Source organism: Monodelphis domestica, chromosome 3, assembly GCF_027887165.1.
Source record: "Monodelphis domestica isolate mMonDom1 chromosome 3, mMonDom1.pri, whole genome shotgun sequence".
Lineage (NCBI taxonomy): Eukaryota > Metazoa > Chordata > Mammalia > Didelphimorphia > Didelphidae > Monodelphis > Monodelphis domestica.
Window position 1 is genome coordinate 275,209,743 of NC_077229.1, and position 15,295 is coordinate 275,225,037.

Here is a 15,295-nt window from a genome sequence, read left to right on the forward strand (position 1 = left end):
GAAGAAAGGCTAGGCAATGGCAAAAGACACTGGATAGATTTGACACTTCCTTCTTTAGATCATTTTTCAGGTGAGGAAACTGAGGCAAACAGAGTTAAGTGACTTGCCCAAGGTCACACAGCTATGAAGTGTTTGAGGCCAATTTTGAACCCAGGACCTCCCATTTCTAGGCCTGCCTCTCAATTCACTGAGCCATCTAGCTGTCCCCTTCATTTTGTTTTCATATCACTTTCATTTCCAAATACAGCCCTCCTTTTTGTCATCAGTATGGGAAACCTTATGTGATAGAGATGTCTGTCCTTAAAACAAACAAACAAGAAATCATCATCACAGGGCACTTTAGATATACTTATCCTTCTCCCTCTAGTTCCCATGATTTTTGGTCATCAAATTATTTATCAATAACTCACTCAAAGGCTGAGTAGGGGAGGGGAGGAGAGGAGAAATACAAATAAACTCATTTTATAATTTTTACAGAATTATCGATTCTAGGTGAAAGGGAATTTTTGCAACCGAGGATACACCCACATTAAGAGTGGGGATCAGGGGCCAAAGCTTGGCATTGCATGAGGACTTCAATTATACATTTACTATTATAAATGAAGCAACATCAGCTCTAGTCCAACAACTAATTCCCTTGAAATGAGGAACCCTTTTAAACTAGCGTGTTATGAGGTTTTAACAGTTATCTGCAGAAAATTTTCTCAGAGATGTCACTGGACCCTCCAATTTATCATCTGACATTATGTTTGGCAATTAACATCTTTGGGAAATTTCATAAACATTAAATGGATCCAACACTATGTGTGATAAGTAGAAATCACTTTCCTTCTTAACCAAAAGGAAATGGAAGTAGAAACATTAAGTTATTTTCCTCAATGGAGTCATTCTCAGAGGTGGGATCATCATTTCTGGATTTTCAGACCACAAGATCACTGTGATAAACATCTGTGGCTTTGAAAATAATGTCTTCCTATGATTCATTCAAATAAATCCTAATTTTACCCCAAACTGCAGTTGGATAGAGAATCTGGACAGTTTACAAAGATTTGGTAGATGTTAAAGGTGATACTCTACTGGCCCCAATCGAGTTGACCTTCAAATACTGACACCATTAGAATGAAATCTTTTTGAAAGGAAAAATAGAGAGAGCCACATCAACAAAACAAGTGAAACTATCGTCTGTACTCTGGTTTTAGACAAGCCAGATTTGAGATGAAAATGCTGATTTTCCAATACAAGATGTACAATTAAATTGACAGATGCTGTATTTTCTCACATAAGACACACTGGACCCAATAACCCAATCCAATAAGTATTTATTAAACACTTTTATGGCAGGAGGATGTGTTAAGTGTTGAGAATATTACAGATCAAATGGAAAATGATCCCTGACAAAAGGAGTTCACTTTCTACTAGGGGGATAGATATGTAGACCTTGAAGTATATACATGATTAATTTGAGGTGGGAGAGATTATTCACAATTAGAGGAATTAGGACAGGCTTTCCAGCCAACTGTGGCTCGTGAGCTGATCCTTGAAGAAAGCTAGGAATTCTGAGGCAGAGGTGAAAAAGGTAAAGAGAGCATTCCAAGTATGGGAGGACAGCCTATCCAAAGTGTGAAGAAACTGAGATCATGAAACAAGGAGGAGTGTGTGCTAAATTTGGAAAATTAGGTTGTGTCCAGATTGTGAAAAACTTAAAAAAAAAACATCCTTTACTTTCTGTATTAGAAACCATACTTTATGGGGGCAGTTGGGTAACTCAGTGGATTGAGAGCCAGGTCTGGAGATGGGAGGTCCTGGGTTCAAATTTGATCTCAGACACTTCCCAGCTGTGTGACCCTGGGCAAGTCACTTAAAGATGTTTGTCCTATTTGTAAAAATGAGCTGGAGAGGGGCAGCTGGGTAGCTCAGTGGATTGAGAGCCAAGCCTAGAGATGGGAGGTCCTAGGTTCAAATTTGGCCTCAGACACTTCCCAGCTGTGTGACCCTGGGCAAGTCACTTGACCCCCATTGCCTAGCCCTTGCCTTCTGCCTTGGAACCAATACACAGTATTGACTTCAAGACGGAAGGTAAGGGTTTAAAAAAAAATGAGCTGGAGAAGGAAATAGCAAACTACTCCAGTATCTTTGCCACAAAAACCCCAAATGGGGTCACAAAGAATCAGACAGCATTGAAAAAACAACTGAACAACAACAACAAAAGAGGATGTGTGTAGTGGAGAAATAATGAGTTTGACTTCAGATAAGTTGAGTTTGAGAAGTCCCTGGAACATTGAAATAGAAATGTTCAATAAGCAGCTGATGTGAAATGAAGACAAAAGGGAGTTAGGTGGCACAGTGGATGGAGCACCAGGCCTGAAGTTGGAAGGATCTGGGTTCAAATTTGACCACAGAAAATTTCTATTTATCTGTGGGACCCTGGGCAAGTCACTTAATCCTGTTTGCTTAGCCCTTGCCTTTCTGTCTTAAGAGTTGTTACTAAGGCAGAAAGTAAGGGTTAAAAAAAAAAGAAATTAAGGTGAAACACTAGGGATAGATGTATAATTCTGGGAATCATCTAGCTAGAGATGATCATTGAATCCACTGGAGTTTACAAGGTGACCGAGAGAGATTATACAGGGAAAAGCAACAGAGAATTGGGGGACATCTGTTAGTGAGCAGGACATAGAAAAGGATCTGTCAGACCAAGATGAAGGAGAACTCGGAGAGAGCAGTGCCACAAAAACCCGTGCCATGCAGTGTCAAACGCTCAAGACAGAATCAGATTTTCTATCTATCTACACATTCCTCAAGTATAATAATGACCCAGGAAGTTAAGGTTTAGTCTTCTGTCTACCTCAATCCTCCAGACCACAAATTCAATCTTGAAATAGCTTGGCTTTTTTTTTTTAAAGGCTTCCCCAACAACCCAAACAGCCGGCACCAAGCCAACACTTTGAAGTAAAAACCTTTAAGCGAAGGATAAAGTTACCGTATGCATGTTTTCTATGTAAGAGGTATATTTAAAAAGAAAAATTTCCCTCAGGTTAGTACCTTTACTTCCATGTACTGGTAAAGATTTTTATATCTGTGAAGTGCTCATAGAAATTTTGATTAGGTGAGCCTTACAAAACCAGATGGAGATGGGAAACAACAACGTCCCCCCTTTTAGAGATACCAGTAGTTGACTAAGCAATCTTATCAATTGGATGAGTTTACAGGAAGGTGAGTCTTTGTTTGGGACTTTAATTTCTTCTCCCTCTGGAGGGTGTGGACATTCCTGCTGGCTCCTCCATTTAGAGAACTGAGAATATCTCTGGTTTGGGCGCTTCTCACTATATTCAGATCTCTTTGAGGATGAATGATCAAGTCTCCCCATTGGGAAAGGATAGGCTATACTGGGGTGCTGAGGGTCAGAAGCCATCTCTTGATGCTAGGCTTATTTGACCTTTTTTTTCTCCCCCAAATTTAGTCCTTATAAATAAAATAAATAAATAAAATAAAAAACCAGACGTCTAAGACCAAGGTCATGAGGTAGAGTAGAAGAAAGCCTTCTTGAAGGGAACTACTAGGGGCAGCCTTGGGTCAGAGGCTCATAGCAGATTCACGTTCCCTCTTCCTTTTAGCCTGAGATGTGGTAGAGAAAGGTAGTGGTGGGAGAATCTTAATTACACAGCCTCAAGAGAGTTTTTGGATCCTGAGCATTTGGACCTAGGCATAGAGAAGTAGTAGTTTATGGATGGTTTTGTTGCGGCAGTTTGTGGCAACCCAGGTATATCCTAATCTTGACAGTATTATTGATCTATTAATAGTGTAACCTATGTTCTCATGTACCAGACTCACAGACATATTATTTCTTGATCATTGTATTTAATTGGTACTCTATTAATTCTGACCACCCTCCAAATCTATAGTCCAAAGATCAAGAGAATTCCTGGGCAGGGCATGAGCTGCCACAGGGTCCTAGTTCCTACTTTGACAGACCAGATTCCTTACATGTTTGATTAACCTCCTCCTCTTTGATCAATTGAGCCAATATCAAATCCTATGCCATGTCACATGTTCATTAGCTACCTCCCGTTCCGCATTCCTTGATTCTCCAATAAAAGGTTGGGAAACATGTAGCTTTTGCACCATCAGAGGAGCATACACACTGGAGCCCATGTTGCTGAACTCTTCATCTCTGAGTCTTTCTTCCTTTATTGTGTTCCCTCTCTCCCCTTCACCCATTTTCCCTTGGTTTCTAACTTCCCTTCTTAGGTATCTACCTACGAAGATATTAATTTGTGGCTGCAGGCAGCTACACAGTTGAGTCATTTTTTAGTCTTGTCCAACTTTTCATGACCCTGTTTGGCTTTGTTTTTTTTTTTTGGCAAAGATACTAGAGTAGTTTGCCATTTCTTTCTCCAGCCACCTAGCTACCCTTAGATACAGTAGAGTTCTATAATGCTAAAGATCTAGACAGATTCCTATGGTAAATATGAAAGTTACCTGAATGGGGAAAGAGTCTTCATTCTGCTTATGTGAGGATCTTTATGAGTCCTTGGTTTTGTTTTATCCTTTTTGATGGGATAAAGTAAAGGTTGTCTTATACCTGTTAAACATTGCTGCCTTGAGTCCTTGTTCAAGTCAGGACATTTTTATGTACCACCCTGAAGACCTAGATATACACTACATTCTGAAGTTCCCAGAAGGCATTCTTTTTGTTCAGTCATGCCCAACTCTTCATGACTCTGTTTAGGGTTTTCTTGGTAAAGATATTGGAGTGGTTTTCCATTTCCTTTTCCAGCTCATTTTACAAAGGAGGAAACCGAAGCAGAGTTAAGTGACTTGCCCAGGGTCACACAGCTAGTGAATATCTGAAGCTAGCTTGAACTTGGGAAGATGAGTTTTCCTAACTTGAGGTCAGGTACTCTATCTACTGCACCACCTACCTGCCTAAGAGGAGATTTTAGGTGGGAGAAAAACAAAATGGAGTAATTTTTTTTAGGAGTTCCTTCCCTAAGAACTGAAATCAATCCACGTAAGCCTAGAGTTTGGAACACTGGATCATGTCACAAAAAACAAAGAGGAAGGTTCACTTTCTTAACTTTACAGTGAGCCAGAGGAGCTGCTAAGGCAGGGAGTCTGAGGAATTTTCTGAAATTTGATCAGTGGGAGAGAATTGAAGATGCTTTGAAGAAGCTCAAAAGTGGCTGGTAATCAGATTCTGCTTGAGACTCAGAGGAAAAAGCTATGGGTAGCTTCTGTTTGACAGCCCTCCCGTAGCCCCAGTGCAATCAAAGGCAACTGAAAGTTAACATCTTCACCTAGGAAGAGGCAGGGGACTCACTATCAATATATAAACTTCACCCAGGAGCTCCCAACAACTGAGCCTCTAGAAAAGGGAACAAGAGGGGCAGACACATAGTTTGCCTCAGCAGTTCCCCACAAATAAAAACTTCCAGTAAAAATGACAGAAAACCGAGATTCTCACTTCTGAAAAGCAGGCGGGAAAAGGAGAATTCTGTGTTTAACTACAGAGAATATGCTGTGTTTGTTTCTTCCAGAGCAAGTTGTGAAAATTTAATACTAGCCTGTCAAGACAACTTTGAATTTCATTTATTTATTAAAAAAATTTTTTTTTAACCCTTACCTTCCGTCTTGGAGTCAATACTGTGTATTGGCTCCAAGGCAGAGGAGTGGTAAGGGCTAGGCAATGGGGGTCAAGTGACTTGCCCAGGGTCACACATGACTTTAGATTTTAAAATAAAGGATCTTACTACTGAACCTCTCTAAGGTGTATCTAAGGCGATGGGTGGAGTCCCTTCCACAAAGCTGGGAGATGCTGTGATTCCTGGCATCCAGAAGACCCAACTCTGATCTGGACTAAGGTTGGAGTCTACCAAGTCAAAGGGACTCAGAAAAGTGACATCTCAAGGAGCATAAAATTGGAACCACAGAGAGAGGAGGTGGCTAGGAGAGAGATGGTCCATTCTTGGTATGTCTGCAGAGAGCTGGGGGCAAGGAGGGAAGAAGATAGGAGAGTGCCATTGCTTTAGCGGAGCCCCAGGACATTCGCACCATCAGGTTCAGATTGCCCAGGAGAGCCCTGACACCCCTGAGGTCTGATTGTGAAGCAGGTGTAGCCAGCTGGAGGAGGAGGCTTGGGAAGACAACAGCCAGTCACCTGTGGCTGGTGCCTTTTCTTTCTCTTGCTCACTTTTGATTATTTAATATATAATTATAAATTAAGATACAGTCAGTCTCCAGAGAATTTTATTCTTAACAAAGTAACACCTGTGTATTCACAGAGTGCAGGGGAGAAGGTGAAAGGGAAGGGAGGATACACCTCTATTCTCTAGGTTGTAGAAGAGAATGGAATCTTTTTTGAAAGAATAAAAGGACTTTTCAAAGAAATAAAAAACAAAAGAGAAAGAGTAGAAAAGGCAAGAGTGCATCTTATTGTGTATAAAGGAGTTCCAACCTGTGGAGGAATGGGATACCAGAAACAAAGAGAAGATGAATCATCTTCATTTGCAGTTTGGAGAGTGGTCCTAGGAGGAAGAAGGTGTTCTTTGGACATATATCTATAGCTTCCAACAGAGGAGGGGTCTCAAAAGAGTAGAACGAAGAAGAGATGAGTAGTGATAATTGGCAAGGCCTTCATTAAAAAAAAATCTTAATTTTTTTTATTACACTGAACTTGACAAACATCAACAAACACAAATCTTCCATATATAAAAACCAGAAAAAGAAAATTGCGCTTGGAACTCAAAATCTCATTACTTATATCTTTTTTTTTTTAAAGTATATACTCAATCCAAAGCTATTTGGCTTTTCTGTACTGCTCTCAGAATTTTTTCATTTTTATTCTGCATATTTTCTTCAAATGCTTCATTGATGCCTTTTTCTTTTTGTTGATTCTGTAGTCATGGTTGGTTTTTGCATTGATCAGAGCTCTTAAGCCTTTTAGTGTTGTATAACTTCTGTGTTTATAGGGTATAGCAATCCCAAGAATCACAGTATGGAAAGTCTTGGGGGGAAATTCTGGAGGCTGTGTAACTATGTACATGACTGTGACTGGTTTGTGGAGATTTCTGAGATTAAGGCAAATGACAAGAGAGGAAGTTTACATGCATGTGGACTTTAAATGGTGGGATGGATGTTCTTGAGAGGTAACATGTGAGTCATCTCAGAACCTTCAACCTGTCTTGTCTCCCCAACAACTCCATTAAGAGAGATTGTGAGAACAGATGACTAAAGAGACACAGATGAAGATGTGGCAACACTACCCCTCACAGTTGTTATTTCTTCCCTTTCCCACCTTCCTCCCCACAATCCCCAGGTGCCAGAGGGAGAAAAAGGTACCAAATGAATCACTTCTTTCCAATATTTAAGCAAGAAGTCCTTCTTGCTTCCTGAAGTCAAACTGCTGACTGTGATACTGTCACTATGCTGATCAATTCCCTTCTCCATTGAGTACTCTGTTTGCTCTCCTATTTATGTTTTAATTCATCTTCCTTGATGCATAAAATTATTTTAGGTCACCGGCCTTGGCTATTCATCACTTGGGGAGTGCCAGAGTTGAGCCGAAATAAATCAATATTCACCCATGGCTTGGTTTTGAGAGATGATCCTTGGGGCAAAACTGGTTGGTGGAACAATGAGCTGTTTTTGAAGCTAGTGACAGCCAACTGCAAAGCCTGCTGGGTTTTAAACTAGCCCAAGGGAATAAATAGGAGAGATAAAGAAACCGGATATAATCAAAGCTGAGTTACCTTCCAAACAACCTATGAACCCAATATTTTAATTCCAGAACTAAAAAAAAGAACGAGGAATATGTCAGGGACTGAATTAAATGGTTTCTGTACTTTGGGTACTTTATTCCATAAAGATTAAGCTACTAAAACTCTATTACATGCGAAACATTTACGTTCATTACTGTTGCCTTCTAGTCAACGTGTAAATTGTTCTCCTGGATAAGTTCATTTCACTGTATCAGTTTTTATACAAGTCTTCTCAAGTTTCTCTGTGTGAGAATTTATTTTTTACAGATGGTATTAATTCCTATACGTTAGGTACAATTGCTATGGATTCCTGTTTCTGGAATTTGTGTCAGAGATACCAGCCAGTCTGCTGCTTTTTGCAGTTTTTTTTTTGTCCTTGGGAATCCTAAGGAATGTTTTCCTTTTTAAATAGAATTTAGTTAATAAATGAAGTGGAGAAAGATTCTTTTCCTGTGTACAGGACCCATCTATCTATGGGGATAGGGAGGGAAGGATAGGTTGATGGACCACCTTTTAATTAGTTCTTACCAGTTAAAGATGTCTCAGGAGGTTCAAGGAAGGGGCTGATTAATAAGCTCCTAAAATATATATTTATTAAACTGCCTGATCCTGTTCAGGTCATCCCTGGTCATGAGAGAGCCAGAGATCTATATCCCTTTATTGTTTATGATGCCAGCCTAACCAATAAACTGGATATAATCAATAAATGTATAATCTTACCCAAAAATAAGTCTCTCAAGATATTCTAATCTAAATTTGTTCCATCTCTCCGTCTTTTGATTCTGGGTATTTTTTACTGCCTGTCTCCCATGTCTGGCATTCTTTCCCTCTTTAATTCTACCTCTTGGCTTCTCTGGCTTCCCAGCTAAAATCTCACCTGCCTCAGAAAGCTTTTCCCAAACCTTTTTAATTTTAGGAAATCCTTTCTCTTCTTTACTTCCCATCTGTCTGGTATATAGCTTCTTTGTACATATTTGTTTGCTTGTTGTTTCCCCCACCTGATTGTGAGTTCCTGGAGGGCAAGGCCTATATTTTGCATTTTTTTTTTTACATATTTGGCTCATAGCACAGTACCTGGCACAAGGTAGGTGCTTACTAAATATTGACTGACTATCCTTTTCATTCATTCATTTTTAAAAAATCCTTTCTTTTTTAGTAACAGCTCCAAGACAGAAGGGTGTATGATTGAAAATCTGTTACTCTAAAAAAGAACTACATATCCCAAGAGCTCACTGACTTCCTGTCATTACATACTTCCTATAGACAGAGGATAAAGGGTGTGGGCTTTGGAGGCTCCTGCTCTCTGATGTAGAATCAGCATTGATGATGGTGAGTGGGGTTGACTTAAAAATGGCTAACCAGCCATGGGCACATGGTCTTTTTGTATCTTTTTTATTCCTTGATTTCTAATGATAATTAATAAATCTCTTAAATATATATTTTTATTATTGAAATTTTAATTTTTACAAGGGCAAAGGCTAGGCAAGAGAAGTTAAGTGACTTGCCCAGGGTCACACAGCTGGGAAGATTCTGAAAGCTAGTTTTGAACCTAGGTCCTTCAACTCCAGGCCTGGCATTCTATCCACTGTGCCTCCTAGTGCCTCCTCTTCATTCTTTCTAGTAAAATTCTACTTCAGGTATATATTATGATTTCTTCATTCAGTCCCATAGGAAGACTTCCTATATCAGCCCATTTTGGTGTACTGTGTTTAATTTTAGAAGCAGTATTTTTGGAAAAATATACACAAACTGAAGTTTTCTTACAATAGAAGAGGATTGGAGAACATGCAGATAAGAATCAATTGAAGTTATTCTGAATATTAAGATAAAAAGGGAAGAGTACAATATCTTCAACACCCTATCTTTTATTTCTATTCCTTTACATGGAATATCCTCCCTGATCACCTGTCTCTTAGAATCCCTAGCTTCAGTCAAAGTTCAGCCCAAGAGCCAACTCTTATGTGAAATATTTCCTCATTTTCCCAATTGCTAGTCCCTCCCTGCCTCCATAAAATATATTATTTATTTTGTGCTTATTTATATATGTACTTATTGTCTTCTTTGATAGACTGCATGCTCCCTTAAGATAGGATTATCTCATTTCTCTCTTTGAGTCTAATCTCTGCCTATCAGAGTTCCTTTGCACACAGCAGGTAATTAATAAATGTTTATATGGCAGCCAGGCAACTCCGTGGATAGAAAGCCAGGCTTAGAATCAGGAAGACTCATCTTCCCGAGTTCAAATCTAGCCTCAGACACTTACTGACTGTGTGCAATCTTGGGCAAGTCACTTAACCCTGTTTGCCTCGGTTTCCTCATCTCTAAAATGATCTAGAGAAGGAAATGGCAAACTATTCCAGTATCTTTACCAAGACAACCTCAAATACAGTCACAAATAGCTGGACATGCCTAAAAATGAACAAACAACAATAATGGGGATGGAAGGGCTTTAAACATCAATCAGTCAATCAATGCTTGTAGATTGATTGATTCATTCATTCAAATATTTGAAAGGCTATTACATGGAAAAGAACTTGTTCTGTTGGGACACAAAGTCCCAGGAGATATGACTTTAGGAAAAATAGAGCTAACAGAGCTCTCCAAAAATGAAATGACCAAGTCAGGAGATGGTGACTTTCCTCTTCTTGGAAATCTCCAAGCAGAAGCTAGATGAACACTTGTCAGGAATGTCGCAGGAAAGATTCTGGTCAGAATGAGTTGAACTAGAGTGTCTCTTAGGTCTCCGAACTCAAAAATTCTTTAATTCTTTGATGATCAAAATTAGCCTAAAAGCTCTCCTTCCCTCCCCTTAGTCTATTACTTAGCTAATGCTCTATCTCCTTAAGCTGTGACTATAATGCCTAACGTAATTCTTCACTAATACGTATAATAAATGGTATTTTTTTCCTATTCTCAATGAGCTGTTACATTTCTCTTTGATTTCAGATTCTGACATATCCCTCATCTTCTATTTCCTTTGGTTCAATAATATTCCTATTACACAGATTTGCAAGTACATAATTGTGATACTTTTGGAAATAAAAGCAAAAGTGTTACTTATTTGCCTAGGGGATTTGGATAATGAAACTATAGAATGAGAAGACCAATGGGATACTTCAAGGAGAAACTGGTTACTGAAGAAGAAATGAGAGAAACTTTGGGGGCATGTGAGAAGTCATTCCATCACAAAAGACATGATTGAGAAAGCCAGGTATAATCTAGTGGGTACTGTAGATTTTGGGAGAGTCCATTTCAAAGGGTCCATATAAAGGATCCAATGGCCCAACATTAAAAAAAACAAAACTGTTACCTTCTTTCTCTCTTAAAATCAATACTGTATATGACTCCAAGGCAGAAGAATAGTAAGGGCTAGGCAATGGGGGTTAAGTGACTTACTCAGGGTCACACAGCTTGAAATTATCTGAGGTCACATTTGAACCCAGGACCGCCTGTCTTTAGACCTGGTTCTTAATACCCTGAGCCACCAAGCTGCCCTCAAATGAAAAGTTGGTTTATATCAAGGATTTTTTTTAAACCCTTACTTTCTGTCTTAGTAACAATCTAAGGAAGAAGTGCAAGGGCTAGGCAAATGGAATTAAGTGACTTGCCCAGGGACACACAGCTAGGAAGTATCTGAGGCCAGATTTGAACCCCGGTCCTCAAGACTCTGGGCCTAGAGATCTATTCACTGTGTCACCTTGCTGCCCCACAATGGCCTAATATTTTTAAAAAACCTTCCTGGTTTAACCAGGAAGGGAAAGTCTCACAAACAAAAATTTGAGAACACAAGCAGAAATGATTCTGATGAGTGAGACAAAGGAGCTGTCTAGAGAGGTCAGTATAGATGCACAGGCTCAACATTAACAAATTCAGGGGGGAAAACAGCATCTGTGGAAGACAGAAGTAGGGGCAGGCAATGGAAGATGAATATAATAGAGGGTATGATCCTAAAGAATTGTCAGGAGTAACAAGGGCTGAGTGGAAATAATAATGATAAAAAAACAATAGTAACAACTAGCATTTACATAGCACTTTTGGATTTGCAAAGCACTTTACAAATGTTATCTCATTTTATCTTATTTTATGAAAGTAACTCTGTGGGTGGGGTGCTAAAATTATCTTCATTTTACAGATAAAAAAACTGGACAGAAGTTAAGTAACTTGCCTAGGTAATTAGGTGTCTAAGGCCAGATCTGAACTAAAATTCTTGTGATTCTGGTTTCTGCTGCCAGATGAATGCTAGGGTCACCACAAAGAGAGCTTTTATTTTTCCAATTAATGTTGGGAGCATGGAAGATCAAAGAAGTCTGGGACTACTACTTGGGGATGAAGATTAGATTTTTAAAAGTTATATTGGAGACAAAAAAGGGCTAGCACTGCTGCTCCAGGTTAGATGGGATGATGATAACAGATGAAGGTGATGAGTTTATTTTATTTCTATTTCCTTTTCCAAGGAGAATGATTTCTAGATGGGAAACATAGGGGATAAAAGATTGGTAAGGAAAAAGACATCCAAGATGTGAGGAGGTGGTCATATAGCCTCTAGCTGCCCAGTCTAACTACCTCCTATGGTACTGAAAGGGCTGGTGGATAAGATTTCAGGGCTGCTTTTGGTGACCTATGGAAGATTTTGGAGAATGGGAGAAGTGTTTCAGGTCTGAAGAAGGACAAATATTTCAGTTTTTTTAAAAGGGAAAAGAATGGATAGAATTTGTAAACTATAGGCAATACACTTGAGATTTTGATAGCTGGCAGACATTATGCTATTAAAGATTTGTGAACATTTAGAAAACTAAGCAATGACAACTCAAATCCAACAAGGACTCATCAAACAACTATCATGAAATTATTAAGTGTCTATTATGTGCCAAGCATTGTGGTGGGCTCTGAGGATACAAAGACAAAAAGGAAGCAGCTCCTGCCTTCAAAAGAAATTACAGTGCACATGCACAAAGAGTATACAGTATTTATGTATAGTAAATACATGGTAATTTTAGGTGGTGGAGGGAAGGCACTAGCAGCTGAGGAAATCAAGGAAGACCTTACATAGGACATGCCATTTGTGCTAAGCTTTGAAGGAAGCTTGGAATTCTCAGGGCAAGAGAGAGATGAGGAGGGAGTTCATTCTGGGTTTGGAGGACAGTCTTTCTGGGTCATAGAGAGTGTTAAAGGGAGTAGTGTATGATAAGCCTGGAAAGGCAGACTGGAGCCAGGTAGTGAGGGACTTTTGATATTAAAGAGAAGTTTGTATTTGATTCTAGAAATAATTGGGGGGGGGTTCACTACACTGGAGTTTATTGAATGAGGTAATAATATTTTAAAATATTACTTTGGTAACTGTTTGGAGGATGAATTACAGATGGGAGAGACTTAAAGCAAGGATATCAATTTGGTAACTACTATAGTGGTCCAGGAGAAGAAATAATGAACACCTAAACTTCCATGGTGACCATATGAGTGCAGAGAAATGGACAGATGTAAAGGTTGATGTGAAAGTAGAATTAAGAAAATAAGTTAGATTTATTGACTCTTGATAATTTACATAATCACAGGGAAACTCTGAAGCATAATCCAAAAGATATTTTTGATCACCTTTAAAATGTATTATGCAATGCTTCAGACGATCCTTTTATTTTCTTCAATATTAAAATAATTTTGCAGTCTTTGCAAAATCATTCACAATGACTCCAGTACAGGAAGCGATCTAGGAGCCCAGAGGGTGAGAGCCAGTCTGGAATTAACAATTTGCTATAGATAACTTTTGATTAGCTACATTCACTAAGAACAAGTCATGACAGATTAAATCCTTTTTTATTTTTGACAAGCTAATTGGAGAGATAGATCAAGGCAATGCAACAGACAAAAAGTACTCAGATTTCCAATGTTTGAACATTTCCAGTCTAGGGGAAGCTGTGGACAGAACCAATGGGAATATTAAATACATTTTTAGGATCTAGTTTTAATAATCCAAGAAGCCCAAATGGATAATTTATTAAATAAAAATTTCTCTTTATTTGAGTGTAATTTGCTGAGCAATAACGAAAAGGCTTCACAGAAGTGATGAAAGAAAAAAGATAGATTTAGTTTAGTCTAACCTGAGATTTCCAAGCAGAGTTAGGTTAGGTCATGCCCCAGATATTCTCTGCTGAGTTCTTAAACTAAATGGCTTCTTCCTTAAACCCGGCATCCTGGTAGCCACCTACAGTTTTCCCCAGCTGTGAGTCATTTGATCAGAGACTTTGCTAATTTCAAAGGCCCAGCTATTCAATAGAATCTAATAACAAGGAAGGAGAGTATGTGGATGTTAGAGCAGATATCCCCAAGTATTACTTGGACTTGTGGAAGAGAAACCAAACCCTGAAGAAACTGGTTTTGGAATCTGTGGTCCTTGCAGACACAGCCGCGACCGTCCTGGCCAGAAAGAACTGGCCTTTCACCCATCTCCGCCCCTCCCTCCCCACCACCCCCGTGTCTCTTCTACCTTCTTTCTCATACCCTAGTTTGAAGACCTGATAATTCCTGGACTGTGTCTTACTTAGCCTATCATCCCATCCCGGACTCAGTCCCACAGAAAAGAAAACGGATCTTTCAAAACCGAACAAGACAAACCGCACATCGGAGGCAAACCTCCACCTCCATCTCCATCGCCTTCTGCACTTCGCCAGCTGGGGGGGGGTTGGGGTGAAAAGGGGTGCCTTTTACTGCACTCAAATGCTCAGCTGGCGCCCGCGCCTGCACCCGCATCCACACCAGCACCAGCACTGAAGGTCACGGGGAGGAAGCTCTCGGCTGAGTGGCACGCCGGCTCCCCCACCCTGAGATGCGGCAACCTGAGTCCGGGCTGCCCGAGCATCCTATCGGCTTCAGTCCAGATGCCCGGCCTGCCTGCAGGGGCGATGCACCGTTCCCTTTCCTCCGGCCCCTGCGGTAGCTTACTTACCTTGAAAGACATCCTGCACATGTCAGCAGCGGCTCATTCCAGGCTACCTGCCACAGGGCGAAGGATGCGGCCGGATGTCCTCTCCCGCGGCGCCCTTCCTTACTCTGGTGGCTAAAGAGATGGAGAGAGTGAGACACCAGTCTGGGGCTGGGCTTTTGCAGACTGACTGGGTCTGCGGGAGTCTCACGCAGTGCCGGGGCTGAGCCTCTTAGGAGAAGGAGCCGCAGCTGCTGCCACAGCAGAAATAGCAGGACGCCCCATTCTTGCTCTGGCTATGGTCTTCGCCACGAGCTTTGCCCCAAAGAGCGCATGCACTTACATTTATATAAACAATTTTCCTTACTTCCCTCCCCCCCCCCCCATGACTTTATTTATTTTGTTCTGGGCCATACATGTATTATCATGTAAAACACACCTCCATATTGGTCAACAATTGTCTTTTCTTAAAAGAACTTCCTGGTTTTCATTAGGTAGATCTCTCATTCAGTGACCAATGCCTTATAAAAATCAAATCAACAAAACTTGATTCCTCCCAATGGAGAGAAGTCAGTCAGTAAACGTTAAGCCCCCCACCAAGTGCTCAGCACTGTGCTTATTACTG

General features: G+C 40.1%; 1 protein-coding gene across 2 annotated transcripts in view; it reads right to left on the bottom strand.

The window, feature by feature from the left end:
- ANKRD29 (ankyrin repeat domain 29) overlaps window positions 1-15,001 on the bottom strand; it is a 62,135-nt gene extending 47,134 nt beyond the window's left edge. The window contains exon 1 of one of the 2 annotated variants that reach the window (XM_056823800.1): window positions 14,695-15,001. In XM_056823800.1, coding sequence (XP_056679778.1) covers window positions 14,695-14,715 — 21 coding nt within the window. In that variant the 5' untranslated portion in view covers window positions 14,716-15,001. The remainder of the gene's footprint in view (window positions 1-14,694) is intronic. The other variant, XM_056823802.1, reaches the window with a different exon arrangement.
- Between the last annotated feature and the right edge of the window lie 294 nt (window positions 15,002-15,295).